General features: G+C 41.9%; 1 protein-coding gene and 1 long non-coding RNA gene across 4 annotated transcripts in view; one reads left to right on the forward strand and one right to left on the reverse strand.

Moving 5' to 3' along the window:
- The window catches only part of atp8a1 (ATPase phospholipid transporting 8A1), a 360,724-nt gene extending 352,236 nt beyond the window's left edge, over positions 1–8,488 (reverse strand). For both annotated transcript variants that reach the window (XM_043691994.2, XM_043691984.2), the window contains exon 1: positions 8,333–8,488. In XM_043691994.2, the coding sequence (XP_043547929.1) occupies positions 8,333–8,381 (49 nt within the window). In that variant the 5' untranslated portion in view covers positions 8,382–8,488. The remainder of the gene's footprint in view (positions 1–8,332) is intronic.
- A 167-nt stretch (positions 8,489–8,655) lies between these two features.
- Positions 8,656–24,561, forward strand: part of LOC122550781 (uncharacterized) — a 134,592-nt gene continuing 118,686 nt past the window's right edge. For both annotated transcript variants that reach the window (XR_015757307.1, XR_015757308.1), the window contains exon 1: positions 8,656–8,927. This is a non-coding gene — a long non-coding RNA (uncharacterized LOC122550781). The remainder of the gene's footprint in view (positions 8,928–24,561) is intronic.

Genomic DNA, 24,561 nt, shown 5'->3' on the forward strand with positions numbered 1-24,561 from the left:
ACCACAAAACTATAAATCTATGCAATAATCCATTTAACTCATTGATGTGTCTTAGGGAAGGAAACATGCTGTCCTTACCAGGTCTGAACTCATTGCGATTCCAGCCCCCACAAACAGCTTCAATAGAATAGAATTCCTACAGTGTGGAAACAGGCCATCCAGTGCAAAAAGTCCACTCGACCCTCTGAGGAGTAACCCACCTAGACCCTTGCCCTATTACTCTACATTTACCCCTGACTAATGCATCTGTTCAACACATCCCTGAATACTACAGGCAATTTAGCATGGCAAATTCACCTAACGTGCACACCTTTGGATTGTGGGAGGAAACCGGAGCACCTGGAGGAAACCCACGCAGACACGGGGAGAATGTGCAAACTCCACACAGACAGTCACTGAAATCGAATGCAGAAATCAAACCCAGGTCCCTGGCATTGTGAGACAGTAGTGCTAACTACTGAGCCACCATGCCGCCCCAGCTTGGCCAACTCTTACCTGCTCTCTGAAATGACCAAGAAAGCCACTCAGTTGCATTTAAGATGATGAATCACCATCACCTCAAACGGATATTAGGGATGGGCAATAAATGTTGGTGTTTCCAGAGATGCCCAAAGAGTCACAGAGATGTACAGCACAGAAACAGATCCTTCGATCCAACTCATCCATGCCAACCAGATATCCCAACCCAATCTAGTCTCACCTGCCAGTACTCGGCCCATATCCCTCCAAACCCTTCCTATTCATATACCTATCCAGGTGCCTTTTAAATGTTGCAATCACACTAGCCTCCAGCACTTCCTCTGGCAGCTCAGTGAAAGAATATATGAAATAATATATCACCGTGGGCGGCACGGTGGCAAGTGGGCGGCACGGTGGCACAGTGGTTAGCACTGCTGCCTCACAGCGCCAGAGACCCGGGTTCAGTTCCCGCCTCAGGCGACTGACTGTGTGGAGTTTGCACATTCTCCCCGTGTCTGCGTGGGTTTCCTCCGGGTGCTCCGGTTTCCTCCCACAATCCAAAAATGTGCAGGTTAGGTGAATTGGCCATGCTAAATTGCCCGTAGTGTTAGATGCAGGGGTAAATGTAGGGGTATGGGTATGGGTATGGGTGGGTGCGCTTCGGCGGGTCGGTGTGCACTGGTTGGGCCGAAGGGCCTGTTTCCACACTGTAAGTAATCTAATCTAATCTAATCTAATCTCATTCCATACACGTACCACCCTCTGTGTGAAAAAGTTGCCCCTTAGGTCTCTTTTATATCTTTCCCCTCTCACCCTAAATCTATGCCCTCTGGTTCTGGACTCCCCCATCCCAGTAAAGAGACTTCATCTATTTATCCTATCCATGCCCCTCATAACTTTGTAAACCTCTATAAGGTCACCTCTCAGCCTTCGATGCTCCAGGGAAAACAGCCCCAGCCTACCCAACCTCTCCCTATAGCTCAAGTCCTCCAACCCTGACAACATCCTTGTAAATCTTTTCTGAACCCTTTCAAGTTTTGCAACATCCTTCTGATAGGAAGGAGATCAGAATTGCACACAATATTCCAAAAGTGGCCTAACCAGTGTCTTGTACAGCCCAACATGACCTCCCAACTCCTGTACTCAATGCTCTGACCAATCAAGGAAAGCATACCAAATGCCTTCTTCACTTTCCTATTCACCTGTGATTCCACTTTCAAGGAGCTATGAACCTGCACTCCAAGGTCTCTTTCTTCAGCAACACTTTCTAGGACCTTACCATTAAGTGTATATCCTGTGATTTAAATAAGTCACTGTCTGCCTTACAATTGAGAGGGAACTGACATATCTGCAATTATCTTGTTTCTCATTCTCGCTAAAATAACCTACAAATTTGCAACTTTCCAAACAAATTAGATTTGTTTCTTCAAATCAATATATGATCAGAAATGTTATGACACAAGTCTAGAGCAGGTGAGACTTGAACTTGGACCTCTTGGTTCAGAGGTCAGGATATTACTAGTACAACACAATTTACTAAGGTAAATTTAAAATCAGCAATAAAAATTACATATACCTAAAGGTTTGATGATTGGATAATCAAACATAATCTAATTCAGACAAAAGGAAAATTGTACTGAAATTGTTTATTCCGTACAAGTTTGGCGGCATTAGAGTGAACAAAGTCCACTTTGTTCTCGGTCTTCTATGCACAGACATTCAAACTAAATACAAAAGATAAATTTTCACTTTGGTAACAAAGTCCAAATACTTCACTATGTAATGCACCACAGTGAGATGGAACACAGAACGTCATCTTTAAGCCCCTTGTGTTGATCTGGGGGTGTTGCCATACATCCCCATGGTAATTGTGAACGAATCAAGGAGTGAGGGAAATAGACAGATAGTCTGGCAGTTCAGTACTTTACAGCTCCAGCAGTACGCACATTCATTATTCTCATCAGTATATTCATTGCATCAATGGAATTGGGTAAGAAGCAAACAGCAGAAACTCTGCAGCAGGATGGACAGCAAGTAATTCAAGGCACAGTAAGGTCTGTAAGAAGGCAACATGCTCATCACCAATTCTTCTCCTTATATCCTATTTAATTTAAGGCAAAGGTGCATGACACAGTTGTATAATGGTAACAGCACAAAAAGAGGCCTTCGATCAGTCATATCTGTATAGGCTCTCTGAAAGAGCTTTCATTTAATGCCACTCCCCTGTGCCTTCCCCCAATCCTGTACATTTTCTATTTTCAGATACTGATATAGCTCTCAACTAGCTCTCAACAAAGTCATGACTGAATTTGTCTCCGCTTACTAATTGAAAACCAAATTGTAAACAACTAATTTATAGAAACAAGATTTGACAAGCAAGTTTAGACAGTTAAATATTCCGTGACCAACTAATTTACTACTACATGAAACTGCAGCCAACAAGTGGTTGGAGAATCCTCCAATAAGAAAATATCAGCAAAAGGTCAAGTGCAGACAAGGAATTCACCTCATCCATGGTAAAAGCTGAAGATATGAACTTACAGGGTAAGAAGCATATTACCAGGAAAGTGAAAGACTTTTTGTTTTTTTTTTAAACTTTTTCTTCTCAGGACAATGTCTCCAAGGCTACTGTAATCCACATGCCCAGCTCCCTTGAAAGTGATGCATGTCTTCCTTCCTTAACAACTATAGTGCTTACATTTACAGTCTTTCAATGACAGTGTTCAGCAGGAGATACAAAAGAAAAGGCTCTAGCAAAAGTAATGCAACATGTGTCCAAATTAAGGACATACATGATTTACAGGGAAATTTGGAGGTGACTGTGTTCCTCTGACATTGCTGTTTTTGCCCTCAATTGTAGAGGGTATAGGGAAGGAAGTGCTGTTAAGTAATTTTGATGATTCGGTATTCTGAAGATTGCATATATTTTGGTGAGAATAGCCAACAATAGAGAGGTAGATATTTAAATGTGAATCAAGTGAGCTTCTCCAGCCTGAATAGGAAATTGCTTGATTACAGCTGGTAAGCATTGAATATTCCATCACACTCCTGATTTAAACCTTGTAGGTTTTAACTCTCTAACCTTTCCTGGGTAACTATTAACCTTAAGGAAGTCAGAACCCTCCAAAATCAGTGGCTCAAACTCCGGATTATGAACGGTTTTGGAGGGTTCCAGATGCCAGGCCATTGTTCCCAAGGGAATATTACTTGGTAATATAGAACTTAAACATTGCTAACAAAAAAAGACAAGAATTGAAGGCCTTCGTTTTGCACTCATCAGACTCAGAATACAAGCAACAGACATGGAAATAGGAGACTAGTTTATACAGCATGAAAAGTGTGCTGATTAATCAGGCCATGATTACCTTGGAGATGTAACAAGAACAGTTAACTGTCAATCTTAATTCTCCAATCAGTCAGATAAATTCTGATGGTTAAGTGTTTCCAGGGATATTACAGAAATTTGTGGCTTCATGACCCCCTTTTTCAGAAAATAGTGCAATAAACATGCACTGCATTCGTCTACATAAAAGAGGCTGCTGCATATTTATGTGTAGCTTCTCATGGAGATACCTCTCTGAAGCTGGCAAGCATAGGTTGGTTGAGCACAACTGGCAGACTTCCTGCTGCAAATGGTTAACAGGACATTTGTTGATATGGTCTGCCAATTGTTGGGTTGCAAGTTCTAGATACCTGGCATCATGCCAGCACTGAAACTCAATCAAATTACGCATTTGTGTGGTAGGCACAACATTTTCTTGGCTTGACAGAAATAACCTGTTTTGGCGGAGAATATCTCCTGTGGATTTGCTGTAGAGTAACAGCATTTACCTTCTTCAAATTTTCAAAAATGCACAGCTATTCAGTGCATAAACAAACACAGTTACTTGCATTCCAGCTAAAATGAGCAAGATTAAAAATTTCAACAAATTGCCTCTTTTTAGCAATGTTTAAATGTCAATTACCTGGGTAATTCCCTTGGAGTCAGCAGAAAGGTTTTCTCTGTGGTTCTGACACGATCAAATCTACTCCACTGCAGCAAATTATTCCCAATCAAAAATCCTGGGCCATTGTAATGTATGGTAAATTTTAAAAATTAACCTTGAAACATAAACAATACTTGCAAAATTGTAAGAAAGAATTTATTGTCTCATGTTATACATTAGGCAACTTCCATTACTGTACAACTTTCTATGCCTCATGGATGAGAGGCCATCATTAATTGCTACTAGAAATAATGACTCAAATGTAGCCAAAACAAGGTAAAGTTTCTGGGAGCTACTTCAGTTCCATCACCTATCACAGACACCAGTTACCCATATTAACAAGGTTACCACCAAACTTCCAACAATTAAAGCTTGTACTTATACCATACCTTTAACATAATAGAATGCCCACAAGTGCTTCACTGTGACATTATAAAACAACATGTGACACCACATAATGGGGACATCAGGACATAGAAATAAATAGCTTCATCAACAATATGGACAAAAAGGTGAGCTTTAAAGAGCCATCAAGCCAAGAAGATGTTTTGCCTCCCACACAAATGAGTAATTTGATTATGAATTTCAGTGCTGGTGAGATGCCAGATATATAGGACTTGCATCGTAACAACTGGCAAACCATATCAACAATGCATCAAAGCAAGATGGAAAGATGAAGAGCTTTAGGGAGGGAATTCCAGGGCAGAGTTCCAGACAATCAAAGAACTGTCCACCAATTAAGATGCAATTAAAAGCAGAAAACACAAATAAGACAGAATTAGGTGGCACAAATAAGACAGAATTAGGTGGCACAAATATGGGAGGGTTGTGGGTCTGGTGGAGATTATTGAAATTGGGAAGAACAAAGGAGGGATTTGAAAAAAGACAGAATTTTAAAATCAAGACATTGCCTAACTGGAAGTCCACAAGGTCAGTGAGCACAGGACTAATAATAGTGAACTTGGTGTAAGAAAGTGCATGAGCAATTGGGTTTTGGATTATCTTAAATTGATACAGGGTAGAAAATGAGGTGAGGTAGTGTCTTGGAATAGTCAATTCCTGAATTTACAAAGGCACAGAAAAGTTTGAACAAGAGATGAGCTGGGATAAAAGGCACAATAGAGCAATGTTACTAAGCTGGATTATATCATAGTGATCGTGCATAGTAGCAAGCTAAATCATGACACCAGAGTTGTGACCAGTTGATTCACCCTTAGACAGCTGCCAGGGAAAGGAATGAGCTTTGTGACCAGCACCAAAGACATTGGCTTTGGTCTTGTCATTTTTAAAACATTATGATGGAAGAAGCAGAGAAATAAATTTGTTTAAAAAAAATCCAAATGCATTGATTAATTTTGGACAATATTACTGCTACACTGAAAACTCTGACAGAAACACATCCTCCCCATGTCTGCATGAATTTTCGCCGGGTGCTCCAGTTTCCTCCCACAGTCCAAAGGATGTACAGATCAGGTGAATTGGCCATGCTAAACTGTCTATAGTGTTAGGTGCATTAATCAGAGGGAAATGGGTCTAGGTGGGTTACGCTTCAGAGGGTGCATGTGGACTTGTTGGGCCAAATGGACTGTTTCTACACTGTAGGGAATCTAATCTAAAAGAAATGCAATCTTCAGCTTGTTACTTTTTGATTTATGTTTAAAACCAGCTTAAGATCTAAGTGCCATGAACAGATGTTCCACCTTCAATTTACAGAAGAAAAATTTACAGAGCATGCTTCTGCAACATCCTGCTGACATTTCACTTATTCATTTCATCATACCACAAAACAGCTTATTTGTCAAACATTATACGACCTGTACTTTCATAAAAATGAAAGTAGATATTGCTCTTATACAGCACAGAAATAGAACTCTGCAAAATAGGATGAAGCTTGTCATAGTCAAACATGTCAATACAGACTATGCGAACACAGACTATGAACCTGAACTCCCATATTAAAGTCTAGATACACTTCAGAACAAATTATGGTTAAGGACAATTTTCAAGGGCTATTACAGATGGACAGTAAATGCTGGCCCTGCCATCGATGTTCATATCTTAAGGCCAATTAAAAAGAAATCAATGAATCAATGAATGTCTGTTGGTATTCTTCATTGTCAAGTTAGGAATGTTAGCGCAAAGAAATGTTTGTAACTAGGGCATCCTGTTTCAGCACACAATTAATTTGGTCTTCTATTCTTCACAACAATAGGCCTGAATCACATTCCTAAAAAGGTGCTAGTCATTGCTGAGCATTTTCCCCTTTGCAAACATTTAAATACTTATGAAATCACAGTTTGTTCATTTTGTCAAATTATGTTCCTAGTACTTGTTGCAATGCGTAAGAAATCTGTAAAAAAAAAGTAAGCATCTGAAATGCTGTCATACAGTATGAAAATATTTTGGATTGATACAGAATGAGGTGCATTACAATGCCTGTTGTGTTCCTCACATACTAAAGATATTTCACTTCAGTACAAAGAGCTCTTCTGGTGCCATTCTAATCATGTTGTTGGGTATCAGCCTATAATGGAAAAGATGGATTTGGCCATAGCGTAGGGCATCATAACTAATTCACCAATATATTTTCAGGCAGTATTCAGTCCAATTAAAAGATTTCCAAAAGTCCCTACGACAGCACAAGATGCAGATACAAGTTTTGAACAACATAAAAGTTATTGACAGCAGTAATTCCTTTCAAGTTAATTATTAGGATTACAAAATTGAGGATCACGTTTATTTTCAAACTGTTGCAGAATCTCCACCATTAAGTCATTTTCTAAAATTGAATGAACAGCACAGCGTCTTGACAGTGCGCCTCTCCTCCCAATATAATACATGTAATTTACTGAGTAAACATGTTGGCTTCAGATTGTGCATGCGTTTCAAACAGATGTTACATTGATATTTTGACAAGTTTCTTTTCTCTGTATTGCAGTACACAGTGTTACACTCAATTTTAAATTACCAATCTGGATCAGTCCAGCTCAATTACTTGAGACATTTAAATCCATAATGTATTGGGATCATCATGTGGACAAATCAAGCCATTTGGTACATTCAGTCCTCTGAACAGTGAAAGGAACTGAGTAGCTTTCGTACTTCATTAGTCAATTAGCTGCAAAACCATAAGCTCACCGTTTTTAGTTTTACATTGAACTGCCTTGCACATCATTAAAATGAAAATTATGTACAGAAACAGCTACTTTAAAAATAATAAACACGCCAGCCAAATGTTCGTCTCGCCCCCTCAGCCCAAGATAATTTACTTCAGTGTCTGCACAGTTTATTCACAAACGGTGCCCCATTTATAATCCTGAGTTACACTTTAACATGTTAATCACTGCTGTCAATGAAAAATATTTTTAAAAAACTTCAGCTTGTGTAGATTCCCGCAATTGAGAGCCGAGAAAGAACTAGCAATAAAGTCAACTGATGCAGTGGGGCTTCAGCAGCTCGGGTCGGCGTTATTAATTTCCACGGTGCGACTCTATCATAGGGATTCCCTGAACCAAAAAAAAAATGAAAATACAAGGGGATTAATTCTAGACTGAAGCAAAATTGTGCCTCAGTTCGCAGATTTACTGCGGGGCTGATTCAATCCAACCTACAATGGTATTGGCTCCAAAAATAAGGTGCAGCAAAACCTGAACAGATTTCCTTTCAGCTATTACTTTGCCAGCGTGAATTGATGAAAGCTATTTTTAAAAAAAGGAAGCCGCAAAGCATTTCAAATGGGCTTCCTTGAAATCTTGGCGATATTTCAATACGAGAAATGGCAGCGAAGTTTGAACGCTGCGGAGTGTAAGGGTGTCCGGGAGGTCACATATGGACAGGTGTGATTAAACCCTCTGCTGGGTGGTCTGGGGGCAAACAGTCCCTCTTACCTTCCGCTCGAGAGCGGAGCTCTGCCACTGTCTTTCGAACCGGCGGCATCTTCCCGGAATAAGTCAGTGCATCGCAACGCGGAACTGAAACTCCGTGCAGTGAAGGACGGCAGGGGGTTCAGTCTCAGCACAGCGGCTGCTTGCTTCACCAACCCGGCTCGCCGCCTAGGTCTCTGACTGACAGGTCCCAGAGGACGCGCAGCCGCACAACGCCCCAGCCCAGCCCCGACACCAGCTCCTCCCCCACCCCCTAACACACACACACACACGCACCCCCACTCCCGGGGCTGGAGCGTTCCACCTCCGCGCGCGGCCCGGGCAACGTTCCATGGCGCAGTCACTGTCACTCAAAAGACAATGCAACCTCTCGGACGTACTGTGCAAAACCCACTATTGTATTCGGACAATGGAGAATGAGCTCGACAGTGCGATATTATTTTCAGGGCTGTCCTCTCCCACCCCGATGTGCCCTCAATGGAGGAGTCTGCAGGGACACCCTACGCCTGTTGGAAGCTTCTCGCTCTAGGCACGAATTTGAGAGCGTGTGAATTTCCAATTAATGTTTGCAAACAGAGCAATAGCGCTTCATTGAAAGGTGTGTTTGATATTAACTGCATGAAATACAATACTTACAGTCGTATTATTAATTACTGAAAATAAATATCCCCGTGGAATTTTTAATGAGGTTCTGTAGTTACATACTAAACCGCAAGAGATTAAATGGAAAGCACATCCGATCAGGAATAAACCCTATATCCTTCCGAGTTTGTCCGACCCATTTAATGAGATCAGGGATGATATGCTTCCTAATTCAAATTCTAATTCCGTATCTCTTTATAGCCTTGGCTAAAATAATGAATTAGTATCAACCTTTTTTGTGGAGGGGAGTTTCTCTCACTTATGCCATAACTAGCATTTGCTGTACATCCCGAACTCCTCTTGAGAGGGTGATGGTGAGGTGCCTCCCAGAAGGTACAACTGCAGTGCTGTCTGGCATGGCTTTCCCAAGTTGTCCCAAGTCACATAGACGCATAGAAGATAGGAACAGAAGGAGCCCACTCAACACCTCAAACCTGCTCTATCATTCAAAAATATCAAGGTTATATCATCTACTAATCGCGCCATCCACATATCCCTTGATTCCTCAATCCCTTTAGCTACAAGAACTATATCTATCTATATCTATATCTTGAAAATCTATAACGTTTTACCCTCAGCCACTTTCTGTGATAGTGAATTTCACAAATTCACCACACTGTGGTTGAAGAATTTTTTTCTCATTTCAATTATAAAAAGTTTACCCCCTATCCTTAAACTATGACCCCTGCTTCTGGACTCAACCAGGAACAGACACCCAGGACTCATTGAACATTCTCTTCTCACAATTTATTCATTGAGGGATTTGACATCTGTAAAGAAATTTACTGCAAGTTATCACCTACCATTGCTGATAAACTCTAAGCCCCCATTCCCTGTGTCCTGCTCCCAGTTAACAGACCACTTCCTATCGTCACATTGGAGTCCAGAGATCCAACAAAAAGCCAGGCTTGAGGTAGGGTGTCTTTCCTGCAGCAGTCACCACCCTAATGATGACACTGCCGAGTGAAAGAGCTTCTGGCTGCTGATCGGAGGGTATCTCTGGGACTTCTGCCCCAAGATCATTGACCCACTGCTAGAATTTGCTAGAAAATTCTTGAATCCCATTGTCACTATTTTTAACAACAGTTATGCAAAAGTAAATATGCAAAGCCCTTCGAAAAAAAGATGAGATATAGAGATGTCAGACTCGGTGACACTCCAATCCTCTAGTTTATAAACCTAATGAATGGAATGTAAATTATTGAGATTTTAATTAACTCACCCTAATAATACATGATGTATGGACTTTAATACAAAATAAAGTTTAGTGGATCTTCCATCTTTATTCTGTAAATGAACTGAATTCTGCAAAGCGTTGTAATTGCTTGTATTCTTAAATATATGCACATGTACTGTCCTTTTGTTATATTTTCCTTTTTTATTTTAATAATTGTCAATAACTTTGAATTATGAATACTTGGTTTACTTGTATAGTCATCAACATTTGGCATCTACTACCATGATTTTTCAATTTATAGCACACGGTTTCCTTTTCCATAAAATACTTGTGCGCCTTCCCCCTAATTACTTCTTTGAATCACTCTCACTGGCACTGGGTTTCACATTCACAGCTTTTTAGCTGAAGTAGTTTTTTTCAATTTCTCTGTTTTTTTTATGAATGGCCACTATTTAGGCGTTGCTCACAAGGCAACATCTTCTCCGTGTCCAGTCTATTAAACATTACATAATTTTAAAGATCCCTATTAGATTACCCTCAGGCTTTTTCAAGAGAAATGTGACCCAATATGTAATCTCTTTTTTGATATATATGCACACACACTTCAGGTATCATCCTTTTTTTTTAATGCATCTTCCCAGTACCTCAGTAATACAACAGAAAATGTTGCCAAGTATCTAAGGAAAAAGAAACAGTTAACATTTCAAGAAAGTCTCTTGACTTGAAATGTTTACCCTGTTTCTTTCTCCACTGATGCTGTCAGACTGGTTAAGTATTTCCAGTATTTTCAGTTTTATTCCCAATTTCTGCTGTACTGTATTTTGATTTTGTTTCAGTATTTCTATATCCTTTTTTTCTAGTAATGTCATTACAATGTGCTTTATCAAATATTATATTGTCAATTCAGTTTGTTTTACAATAGACTTTTCACTGAATGAAACACGACAAGGACACTAATTTAAATAGCTTTAAATTCCATTCTGTGGACATGCAACTTTTATGGAGACCCCAACACTACAGAGACAATAGCACATTGGAAGGTTTGAACAACTTCTTCCCATCTCATCAAGGTAGAGGATAGATATTTTAGAAGTCAATTGTTCGGATTTTTAAAATAATCACCTCGGCTATCACTCAAAGGCCAAAGAGAAGCTTTATGAGGCACTCTACTTACTTTAGGACATACAACTGCCATGTAAATATGGCTTTCTATATGTGTGACACTGTCGAGTGTGTGAATGCTGTGTCTGGATTTGCACAAAGAACACACAAGTAGCTGGAGTGACCACCTTTCTCTCTATGGCGTACTCTGAAGCTTTTCTTGTAAATGAACATTACACCTTCTGTAAGGGTCAATAGGCAGAATTGCATCTTTTCTGAGATGCAATGCAGCATCATCTTTGATGTTTCCTTTAGTGTTGAATCTGTTTACGTTCATTTGTTGTAAGTCTTGCATTGACTCAATTCAAGTATTTTTGGTCTCTTCCTTTGCATTTGGAACATTGGTAATCTCGTGAATAGTCACAGTGTTGAAATCCATGCACACTTGAGATCCTACTATTGCTGGTCCACTTGGGTCTACCAGGTAGAATACATGTGGTTTCAGGCATAATTGCTGGACCTGTGTTTTATTGTCAAGGATTGCTATCCTATGATATGCAGTTAATTTTGGGGTTGTAATTTGTATCCTTAACTTGCGGTATGTATCCTTTGGGTTTTTTCCCTGGTGATATTTTCACATTGGCTTCTATGTCAATTTTAATTTTGAGCATGTATTTGCCACTTGTATTTGGGTGTTTGTTGTTAGTAATGGCAACATCTTCTAATTGCTTGGCTTCAACCATACAATGAGTCACATTCAGAATGTAGAATGCTTGTTCACCTTCTGGTTGAAGGTTCTTCCATTCTGAATATTCATTGTGGTCAGTCTTGCTGCTAAACCATATATGTGCTTGCTGGATCCTTGTGCCCTCCATGTTATAGCTGTTAGCGTAGTACAGTTACTTTCAGTTTGGTTGAATTCTGTTGTACTATCTGGTTGTATCCATGGAATCAGATTTCTTGACATAGGTGAAGCTAGTGTCCTTTTGCAGTAAATCACTTGCAAAAATCTTGGAACACACAATAGATTCACAATGCATACAGCAGATTGCATTTCCCATACAGATTCCTTGCTTTCTAAATTCTGGCTACTTTGCCAAGACTGGTAATTGCACTTAAGCCTTGCAGATCTTGTTGTCCAGTGACAATGGCTTCAGGTTTTCTGCCATCTTTAAGAAATGTGTTAATGCCATGACTTTTCTTTTTCTCCATCTGTACTGTTTGGAAAGCATTGATAGACATTGAAGTCATAGCCAGCTGCATTATTTGCTAAGACAGCTCAGCTTCTGAAAAATAACAATACTTGTCCTGGCACCCACTGACAAACTGGTCAATCAATTCTTGTGGATGCTGCCTGTAAGAAATCTGTTCTATATGGTAAATTATGAAGCTTACTTTTACAAAAGGTTTATGTTTTGCAGCATTTGCTATAGCATAGCAGGAATTGACCTCTTCAGACTGTCCAAAATGGTTACTCTGTGCAACTTATTTTAAATGGCTAAATCTAAACAAAGGGTTATAATTCCATCATTTTTTCAAAAAGACATATGTTTAGATAGGATGTCTATGGCTTTCCCATTCAAGTTAGGGAATTTGATAATCATCTTTCCGATATTCTCTTTTCTTGTTCAAATGCTATTGATCTGTAGGTGATTTATAGTTGTCCTGCTGCAATAAGATTACTCTGTGTGCAGATTGAGCAATGCAGCCGTTGCGTTTCTTTCACTTTTAAATTTTTCCCTGTGTGGTTTTCAGCTGCAACTCAAGCTTTTTAATTTTTTTTTCAAAACTCACTGTTCCTTTCGTAGTTCTATTTTAGTGGGATCATGGTGTAGCTGTATAGTTACAGCTTCAAGTTTTGTCTGAGGCATTCCTTTGTTGGTTTTAAGCTTGGTTCACTCACTTGCTTTTAAGCAAATACATTGCTGAACACCATGGTTTATTCCTTGTGTTATTGATGAGTAACACAGATTAAATAAGTAACATGGATTCAGTTCACTTGAAAATTTTATAAAGGTGGAGTCAACAGCTCAGACTACATGTGACAGTTACAGATAAGTATATGCATCTGGACTCGAGATTACTTCTGCTGAATTGCACATGGCAATTGATTATGTAGTTTCATCCTGGTCTTTATTAACATAGGCAGTTCTTAAAGCAATGTAGCCTTAAAAGCAATGGAAGTGGCTGCAGCCTTTTAATGCCAGGATGATAAATGTTGATGGATCATGTGTGAGGAGTGCTTATGATCATTAGTTTTCTCCATGTGAGTGTTCAATTGTTAGGTATCTCTCGCTATTTTTTGTGTTAAAACAGCAGGGGACAGACAGAAATTGAGATCCATGGGAGTCAATCTTCTGTGTGGCAGATGAATAAGCATCATTTCAGTCATTTATTCCTTGAACCAAAGCATCACTTTTGGCATAAACTTATAAAATTAATGGGCAGAAAAGTGGTATTAGGTCTGTCAAGCCTGCCCCATGTCATGACTAAAATTTTCTTCCCACTATCATCACCACTGCCTCCTTCTCACCTTGCAACCTCTCCCATAACTATGACACCCACCTAGTCACTCCTCACCATTGTAAACATGTAATCTCCTGGGAGAGGCAAAAAAAACAAAAACTCATGGCCAATAAGTGATAAAAATACTCTTGTACTGATCTTCTTCAAATTCCTCAGGTGATCAAAAACAGTACAAGAAATCAAGGAGATCAAATGTTAGCTATAATGATATTTACCACCTGTTCAATGTGATCTCTGCTCCAATCATTAAATGGGCCATCACCCCCTAAAAGTCATGCAAAGCGACATCTCACCAGAGCATTCAGGGTTCCTTGAAGCTTTCTACTCTCTGCAACAAGAAGCACTATCTAACATTATGTCTGTTTCTATGCTTTTATTGTTTAAATTTATGTTTTCTGACTTCTGCAATTTCTTTCACCTGGAATAGTCCATCTCTAAGCATGCTGGATAGTTTTCAATTATGTTGTGCAATCACTTCGACATTTATACGACTCTAAAATAAATAGATCAAGTTTCTTGATCCTCTCTGAGTAACTGAGATACTTCCACCTGGCACACAACACATCAACAGCAAGTCCTGCCAAGATTGCTTTTTATTTTATATTTCATTGAGGAAACTGTTTCCCGTAATATTCCCACTGTGTTGGATTCTCTGCACTTATTTGGTGAGATTTAGAGTCATAGAACATAGAACATTACAGCGCAGTACAGACCCTTCGGCCCTTGATGTTGCACCGACCTGTCATACCAATCTGAAGCCCATCTAACCTACACTATTCCATGTACGTCCATATGCTTCCATGACGACTTAAATGTACTTAAGTTGGCGAATCTACTACCGTTGCAGGCATAGCATTCCATACCCTTACTACTCTCTGAGTAAAGAAACTACCTCTGACATCTGTCCTATATCTATCACCCCTCAATTTAAAGCTATGCCCCCTCGTGCTCGCCGTCACCATTCTTGGAAAAAGGCTCTCCCTGTCCACCCTATCTAACCCTCTGATTATCTTATATGTCACTATTAAGTCACCTCTCAACCTTCTTCTCTCTAACGAAAACAACCTCAAGTCCCTCAGCCTTTCCTCGTAAGACCTTCCCTCCATACCAGGCAACCTCCCAGGAAATCTCCTCTGCACACTTTCCAAAGCTTCCACATCCTTCTTATAATGCGGTGACCAGAACTATACACAATACTCCAAGTGCGGCCGTACTAGAGTTTTGTACAGCTGCAGCATAACCTCATGGTTCTGGAACTCAATCCCTCTATTAATAAAAGCTAAAACACTATATGCCTTCTTAACAACCCTGTCAACCTGGGTGGCAACTTTCAAGGATCTGTGTACATGGACACCGAGATCTCTCTGCTCATCTACACTACCAAGAATCTTACCATTAGCCCAGTACTTTGTATTCCAATTACTCCGACCAAAGTGAATCACCTCACACTTGTCCACATTAAACTCCATTTGCCACCTCTCAGTCCAGCTCTGCTTCTTATCTATGTCTCTCTGTAACCTATCGTCACTATCCACAACTCCACCGACCTTAGTGTCGTCTGCAAACTTACTAACCCACCCTCTACACCCTCATCCAGGTCGTTTATAAAAATGACGAACAGCAGTGGACCCAACACCGAACCTTGCGGCACACCATTGATAACTGGACTCCAGCATGAACATTTCCCATCAACCACCACCCTCTTCTTTCAGCAAGCCAATTACCGATCAAACTGCTATATCTCCCACAATCCCAATCCTCCGCATTTTGTACAATAGCCTACTGTGGGGAACCTTATTGAACACCTTGCTGAAATACATATACGCCACATCAACCGGTTTACTCTCATCTAACTGTTTGGTCACCTTCTCAAAGAACTCAATAAGGTTTGTGAGGCACGACCTATCCTTCACAAAACCGTGCTGACTATCCCTAATCAAATTATTATTTTCTAGATGATTATAAATCCTATCTCTTATAACCTTTTCCAAACTTTACCAACAACTGAAGTAAGGCTCACTGGTCTATAATTACCAGGGTTGTCTCTACTCCCCTTCTTGAACAGGGCAACCACATTTGCTATCCTCCAGTCTTCTGGCACTATTCCTGTAGACAATGACGATTTAAAGTTCAATGTCAAAGGTTTGGCAATCTCCTTCCTGGCTTCCCAGAGGATCCAAGGATAAATCCCATCCGGTCCAGAGCACTTATCTATTTTCACACGCTGCAGGATTTCTAATACCTCCTCCTTGTGAACCTCAATCCCACCTAGTCTAGTAGCCTATATCTCAGTATTCTCCTCAACAACATTGTCGTTTTCTAGAGTGAATACTGTTGAAAAGTATTCATTTAGTGCTTCCCCATCTCCTCTGACTCCATACACAACTTCCCACTACTATCCTTGATTGGCCCTAATCTTACTCTTGTCATTCTTTTATTGCTTAAATGCCTATAGAAAGCCTTAGGGTTTACCCTGATCCTATCCGCCAACAACTTCTCATGTCCCCTCCTGGCTCTTCTGAGCTCTCTCTTTATGTTTTTCCTGGCTACCTTGTAACCCTCAAGTGCCTTAACTGAGCCTTCACATCTCATCCTAACATAAGCCTTCTTCTTCCTCTTGACCAGAGATTCCACTTACTTCATAAACCATGGCTCCCGCGCTCTACAGCTTCCTCCCTGCCTGACAGGTACATACTTATCTAGGACACACAGGAGCTTTTCCTTGAATAAGCTCCATATTTCTAATGTTCCTATCCCCTGCAGTTTCCTTCTCCATCCTATGCTTCCTAAATCTTGCCCAATCGCATCGTAATTGCCTTTCCCCCAGCTGTAACTCTTGCCCAGTGATATACACATATCCCTTTCTATCACTAAAGTAAACATAACCAAAGTGCTCACCTACTTCCAAGTCTAACACCTGGCCGGGCTCATTACCCAGTACCAAATCTAATGTGACCTCGCCCCCTCATTGGCCTGTCTACATACTGTGTCAGGAAGCCCTCCTGCACACACTGGACAAAAACTGACCCATCTATAGTACTCGTACTATAGTGTTCCCAGTCAATATTTGGAAAATTGAAGTCCCCCATGACAACTACCCTGTCTCTCTCACTCCTATTGAGAATCATCTTTGCTATCCTTTCCTCTACATCTCTGGAACTATTCAGAGGCCTATAGAAAACTCCCAACAGGGTGACCTCTCCTTTCCTGTTTCTAACCTCAGCCCATACTACCTCAGTTGACGAGTCCCCAAACATCCTTTCTGCAACTGTACTACTGTCCTTGACCAACAATGCCACACCTCCCCCTCTTTTACCATCTTCTCTGTTCTTACTGAAACATCTAAATCCTGGAACCTGCAACAACCATTCCTGTCTCTGGTCTAACCATGTCTCCGAAATGGCCACAACATCGAAGTCCCAGGTACCAACCCATGCTGCAGGTTCACCCACCTTATTCCGGATGCTCTTGGCATTGAAGTAGACACACTTCAAACCAACTTCTTGCTTGCTGGTGCCATCTTGTGTCCCTGAAACTTGATTTTGGACCTCCCTACTCTCAACCTTTTCTATATTCGAACTACAATTTTGCTTCCCATCCCCCATCATAGAGATGTACACTATGGAAACAGACGCTTTGGTCCAACTCGTCCATGCCGACCAGATATCGCAACCTAATCTAGTCTCATTTGCCAGCACTTGGCTCATATCCCTCTAAACCCTTCCTATTCATATCCGGATGCCTTTTAAATGCTGTAATACAACCAGCCTCCACCACTTCTTCTGGCAGCTCATTCCATACATGCACCACTCTCTGTGTGAAAACATTGCCCCTTAGATCCTTTGATATCTTTCCCATCTCACCCTAAACCTATGCCCATTAGTTCTGGACTCGCCCACTCCATGACAAGACCTTGTCGATTTATCCTAACCATGCACCTCATGATTTAGGAACCTCGATAAGGTTACCCCTCAGCCACCAACGCTCCAGGGAAAACAACCCCAGCCTATTCAACCTCTCCCTATAGCTCAAATCTTCCAACCCTGGTAACATTCTTGTAAAGCTTTTCTGAACCTTTTCAAGTTTCACAACATCCTTCCGATAGGAAGGAGACCAGAATTGCATGCAATATTCCAAAAGTAGCCTAACCATTGTTCTGTACAGCCCCAACTCCTGTACTCAATACTCTGACCAGTAAAGGAAAACATACCAAACATCATCTTCATTATCCTATCTACCTGTGATTCCACTTTCAAGGAGCTGTGAACCTGCACTCCAAGGTCTCTTTGTTCAGCAACACTCCCTAGGACCTTACCATTAAGTGTATAATGGTAAGATTATACTTTCTATATCCTGCTAAGATTTGCTTTCCCAAAATGCAGCACCTCGCATTTATCTGAATTAAACTCCATCTGCCACTTCTCAGCCCATTGGCCCATCTGATCAAGATCCTGTTGTAATCTGAGGTAACCCTCCTCGCTGTCCACTACACCTCCAATTTTGATGTAATCTGCAAACTGACTAATTATACCTCCTATGTTCCATCCAAATCATTTATATAAATGATGAAAAGCAGTGGACCCAGCACTAATCCTTGTGGTACACCACTGGTCACAGGCCTCCAATCTGAAAAGCAACCCTCCATCACCATCTTCTGTCTTCTACCTTTGAGCCTGTTCTCTATCCAAATGGCTAGTTCTCCTAGTATTCCATAAGATCTAACCTTGCTAACCAATCTCCCACGAGGAACCTTGTTGAATACCTTACTGAAATCCAAATAGATCACGTCTATTGCTCTGCCCTCATTAATCCTCTTTATTACTTCTTCAAAAAACTGAACCAAGTTGGTGAGACATGATTTCCTATACACAACGTCATGCTGACTATCCCTAATCAGTCCTTGCCTTTCCAAATACATGTACATCCTGTCCCTCAGGATTCCCTCCAACAACTTGCTCCCCACCGACGTCAGGCTCGCTGGTTTATAGTTCACTGGCTTGTCCTTACCACCCTTCTTAAATAGTGGCAACATGTTAGCCAACCTCCAGTCTTCCGGCACCTCAACTGTGACTATCGCTGATACAAGTATTTCAGCAAGGGGCCCAGCAATCACTTCCCTTGCCTCCCACAGAGTTCTAGGGTGCACCTGATCAGATCTGGGGATTTATCCACATTTCAAGACATCCAGCACCTCTTCCTCTGTAATATGGACATTTTTCAAGATGTCACCATCTATTTTCCCACATTCTATACCTTCCATGTCCTTCTCCACAGTAAACACTGATGCAAAATACTTGTTTAGTATCTGCCCCATCTCCTGCAGCTCCACACGTAGGCTGCCTTGCTGATTTTTGAGGGGCACTATTCTCTCCCGAGTTACCCTTTTGTCCTTAATGTATTTATAGAATCCCTTTGGATTTTCCTTAACCCTATTTGCCAAAGCTATGTCATGTCCCCTTTTTGCCCTCCTGATTTCCCTCTTAAGTGTACTCCCACTGCGTGTATGCTCTTCTAAGGATTCACTCAATCTCTCCTGTCTATACCCGTCATATGCTTCCTTTGTTTTCTTAACCAAAACCTCAATTTCTCTAATTATCCAGCACTCCATACACCTACCAGCCTTTCCTTTCACCTTAACACGAATATACTGTCTCTGGATTCTCATTATCTCATTTTTAAAGGTTTCCCCTTTTCCAGCCATCCCTTTACCTGCGAATATCAGCACATAATCAGCTTTTGAAAGTTCTTGTCTAATACCGTCAAAACTAGCCTTCCTCCAATTTAGAACTTCAACTTTTCGATCCGTTTATCCTTTTCTGTTACTGTTTTAAAACTAATAGAATTACGGTCAGTGGCCCCAAAGTGTTCCTCCAGTGACACCTCAGTCACCTGCCCTGCCTTATTTCCCAAGAGTAGGTCAGGTTTTGCACCTTGTCTAGTAGGTAGAGTCATAGAGATGTACAGCATCGAAACAGACCCTTCCATGCCGACCAGATATCCCAACACAATCTAGTCCCACCTGGCAGCACCTGGCCCATATCCCTCCATACCGTTCCTATTCATATACCCATCCAAATGCCTCTTAAATATTGCAATTGTACCAGCCTCCACCACTTCCTCTGGCAGCTCATTCCATACACGTACCATCCTCTGTGTGAAAAGATTGCCTTTTAGGTCTCTTTTATATCTTTCCCCTCTCACCCTAAACCTATGCCCTCTAGGTCTGGACTCCCCGAACCCAGGGAAAAGACTTTGCCCATTTACCCTATCCATGTCCCTCATAATTTTGTAAACCTCTATAAGGTCACCCCTCAAGCTCCGACACTCCAGAGAAAACAGCCCCAGCCAGTATAGCCTCTCCCTATAGCTCAAATCCTCCAACCCTTGCAACATCCTTGTAAATCTTTTTTGAACCCTTTAAAGTTTCACAACATCTTTCCGATAGGAAGGAAACCAGAATTGCATGCAATATTCCAACAGTAGTCTAACCAATGTCCTGGACAGCCGCAACATGAACTCCCAACTCCTGTACTCAATATTCTGACCAATAAAGGAAAACATGCCAAACGCATTTTCACTATCCTATCTACCTGCGACTCCACTTTCAAGGAGCTATGAACCTGCACTCCAAGGTCTTTTTGTTCAGCAACACTCCCTAGGACCTTACCATTAAGTGTATAAGTCCTGCTAAGATTTGCTTTCCCAAAATGCAGCACCTCGCATTTATCTGAATTAAACTCCATCTGCCACTTCTCAGCCCATTGGCCCATCTGATCAAGATCCTGTTGTAATCTGAGGTAACCCTCTTCGCTGTCCACTACACCTCCAATTTTGGTGTAATCTGCAAACTTACTAACTATACCTCTTATGCTCGCATCCAAATTATTTATGTAAATGACAAAACGTAGAGGACCCAGCACCAATCCTTTTGGCACTCCACTGGTCACAGGCCTCCAGTCTGAAAAACAACCCTCCACCACCACCCTCTGTCTTCTACCTTTGAGCCAGTTCTGTATCCAAATGGCTAGTTCTCCCCATATTACATGAGATCTAACTTGCTAATCAGTCTCCCATGGGGAACTTTGTCGAACGCCTTACTGAAGTCCATATAGATGACATCTACTGCTCTGCCCTCATCAGTCCTCTTTGTTTCTTCTTCAAAAAACTCAATCAAGTTTGTGAGACATGATTTCCCACGCACAAAGCCATGTTGACTATCCCTAATCAGTCCTTGCCTTTCTAAATACATGTACATCCTGTCCCTCAGGATTACCTCTAACAACTTGCCCACCACTGAGGTCAGGCTCACTGGTCTATAGTTCCCTGGCTTGTCCTTACTGCTCTTCCTAAACAGGTATATCCACATACTGAATCAGCAAGTTTTCTTGTGCACGTTTGACAAATTTCTCTCTATCTAAATACTATGGGAGTTCCACTCTATGTTTGGAAATTTAAAAGCCCCTCCCATAACCACCCTATTATTCTTACAGATAACTGAAATCTCCTCACAAATTTGTTTCTCTATTTCCTGCTGTTTTAAAAAATTCTCAAGGTCAGGTTCGTAGGAGAGTAGTCTGACACAGAACAAACGACCAAGAGGCGAGTCTGCTAGAATATGAGCATTTTATTCCCCGCAGCGTCGCCACAACCAGGTCTCATACTTACAACGGGTCTGGCTTATACTCACTCTACATGTTACCGGAACTGGGAGCCGTCAGTTCTCGTAGAGCGGTTGCCAACAACCCACGCTCGGCGGTTAAACGCAACCCCGGAGCAGACTCCCGGGTCTGGCTTATACTCACTCTACATGTTACCGGAACTGGGAGCCGTCAGTTCTCGTAGAGCGGTTGCCAACAACCCACGCTCGGCGGTTAAACGTAACCCCGGAGCAGACTCACCGAACTGGAGACTTTTCCAGCTGATATACTCTTTTCCAGATATAAACATTCATGTGAACAGCAGAGCAAGGCTAAAAAACACATTCCATTCTGGTTACATACAGATAAGAAGATTCACACGGGGAGGTGTGTAATAAGATTCACACGGGACTAAGCAACACCTCCATTCCGGTTAGATTCACACATGTATTGGGACATAATTTTTAACCGTTTCACCACATTCCACTGCTTGGCCCAATACATGTGTTACATTATGCTTAATTCAGTTCAATTCGTTTCAGTTAATTTCAGTTCAGTCAATTCAGTGTAGTTCAATTCAGCTCAGTTCAGGTCTGTTCAGTTCAATTCAATTGTGTTCAATTCAGTTCCGTCCATTTCAATTCAATTTAGCTCAGTTCCATTTTGTTCCGTTCAATTTGATTCACTTCAGTTCAATTCAGTTCAATTCCACTCAGTTCAGTTCAGTTCAATCCCATTCAATTCTGTTAACTCCGCTTCAGCTTTTTGGACATGCCCACATCCTCCGCTGTACCCCAGGCAAGGGGTTCTTCGGCAGGACTGGGATCCTCTCAAGGGTGGACAGCAGCGACCCTGGGGTTCCTCCGGTCGCCCCCCACCATTTCTCAAACAAACTGCCACATCATGCCACGGTCCATGCCATCCCGGGACGGTCGGGACCTCCACAGTTTGTTCTTCTGGTTTCTTAGTCTTTTTCCAAAACATTGTTCTGTATCAAAATCTCTCCTCAATTGCGATTGACCCTGCTCGCAGTCTCAAGGTCAGGTTCGTAGGAGAGTAGTCTGACACAGAACAAACGACCAAGAGGCGAGTCTGCTAGAGTATGAGCATTTTATTCCCCGCAGCGTCGCCACAACCAGGTCTCATACTTACAACGGGTCTGGCTTATACTCACTCTACATGTTACCGGAACTGGGAGCCGTCAGTTCTCGTAGAGCGGTTGCCAACAACCCACGCTCGGCGGTTAAACGCAACCCCGGAGCAGACTCCCGGGTCTGGCTTATACTCACTCTACATGTTACCGGAACTGGGAGCCGTCAGTTCTCGTAGAGCGGTTGCCAACAACCCACGCTCGGCGGTTAAACGTAACCCCGGAGCAGACTCACCGAACTGGAGACTTTTCCAGCTGATATACTCTTTTCCAGATATAAACATTCATGTGAACAGCAGAGCAAGGCTAAAAAACACATTCCATTCTGGTTACATACAGATAAGAAGATTCACACGGGGAGGTGTGTAATAAGATTCACACGGGACTAAGCAACACCTCCATTCCGGTTAGATTCACACATGTATTGGGACATAATTTTTAACCGTTTCACCACACCTGCCCACTATTAGGGGGTTTATATTACAATCCCAATAAGGTGATCGTCCCTTTCTTATTTCTCAGTTACACCCAAATAATTTCTGTCAGAGAAATTAGCTCAATGAAGCAGACACCACACAAACCAGATCGGGTGAAATTGACAAGCTGTTTATTGTGAATGATATGGCTGGAAGAGAAATTGAGCAGGCTGACATAGAACTGACAGCTTGTATAGGTAGATTAAGGATGCTCTTCCTCGAGCTGAGGATGAAGCAGGGTTTCATAGGAATCTTGCACAATAGGATTAATTAAAATGGGGAAAGATACAATATATTTGGAAATGGAGTCATCTAGTTACAATGATGAAAATTGGAAAACAGTTATTGGATGAATGTCCTGATTCTCGATACAATGCAACATCCTGACAGTGCTGAAAAATGTGTTGCTGGAAAAGCGCAGCAGGTCAGGCAGCATCCAAGGAGCAGGGGTATTAATGGGTCAGGGGATTGCAGTTCTCTTTGCAGGAAGGTGAAAATGTCTCTTTTGAAACAGTAAGGTGCTCCCATTCTTCCTATCCTGGGAGCGAGGTCCTTGGTGGTGTCTCTCCATCTGACCTGTCCTTTGTGTGACTTAGGTATTGCTGTGTTATCAGACTGCCCTCGGGGCTTTTGGACAGCTGTATTGACTGGGTATTGTTAGTGTGTTTTGGGAAGCGTATTCCCTTGTCTGCGAGTGCTGTCTGGTTTCACTTGTCAGCCTGTTTGGTCCTCACTCCTGCTCCTCGGATGCTGTCTGAACTGCTGTGTTTTTCCAGCATCACTCTGCTCCAGAATCTGGTTTCCTGCATATTCATTGTTTTTACCCTACTGAGGCATTCTGGGAGTTTTTGGTATAGATTAGATTAGATACCCTACAGTGTGGAAACAGGCCCTTTGGCCCAACAAGTCCACACCAACCCTCCAAAGAGCAACCTACCCAGACCCACTCCCCTACACCTAACACTACGGGCAATTTAGCATGGCCAATTCACCTAACCTGCACATCTTTGGACTGTGGGAAGAAACTGGAGCACCCGGAGGAAACCTACGCAGACATGGAGAGAATGTCGGGGTGGGGCTCGGTGTCAGACAGATGGCTCTTGGTGTCTGAGTCTGGTTCAGGGTCAGGGACGTTCTCCCATTGGATCTGTGCTAGCTGAGTGGTCGGAGGGCAGAAGGTAGTAGTATTACACACAGGCATGCAAATGTTTTGCGTCTTCTCCCTGTTCACCAGCAAGCCACAGTATGGTAGTCAGATAGGTCAGGCGGAGCAACTAGATCCATCCTCGGTGATCAGAGTGGTGTCTTCTTGTGTCTGGTCCCTGTCCATCGGAAATGGAGCTCTCTTGCAGCAGGTTACATGTGTCCATTGGGGCCGTCTTTCCACTTTCACAGCTGTCCGGGTTGTCATCAAGATCAGGCATTGGCCTTTCCACCTAGGGGAGAGAGAGTCCTTTTCCAGTGATTTTGTCATGACATAGTCCCAGGTCGGAACGGATGAATGGGCACTGATTGGGGTGTGG

This window comes from Chiloscyllium plagiosum, unplaced genomic scaffold (assembly GCF_037043375.1).
Source record: "Chiloscyllium plagiosum isolate Xiang-an unplaced genomic scaffold, Cpla_swu_hap1 HiC_scaffold_1, whole genome shotgun sequence".
Lineage (NCBI taxonomy): Eukaryota > Metazoa > Chordata > Chondrichthyes > Orectolobiformes > Hemiscylliidae > Chiloscyllium > Chiloscyllium plagiosum.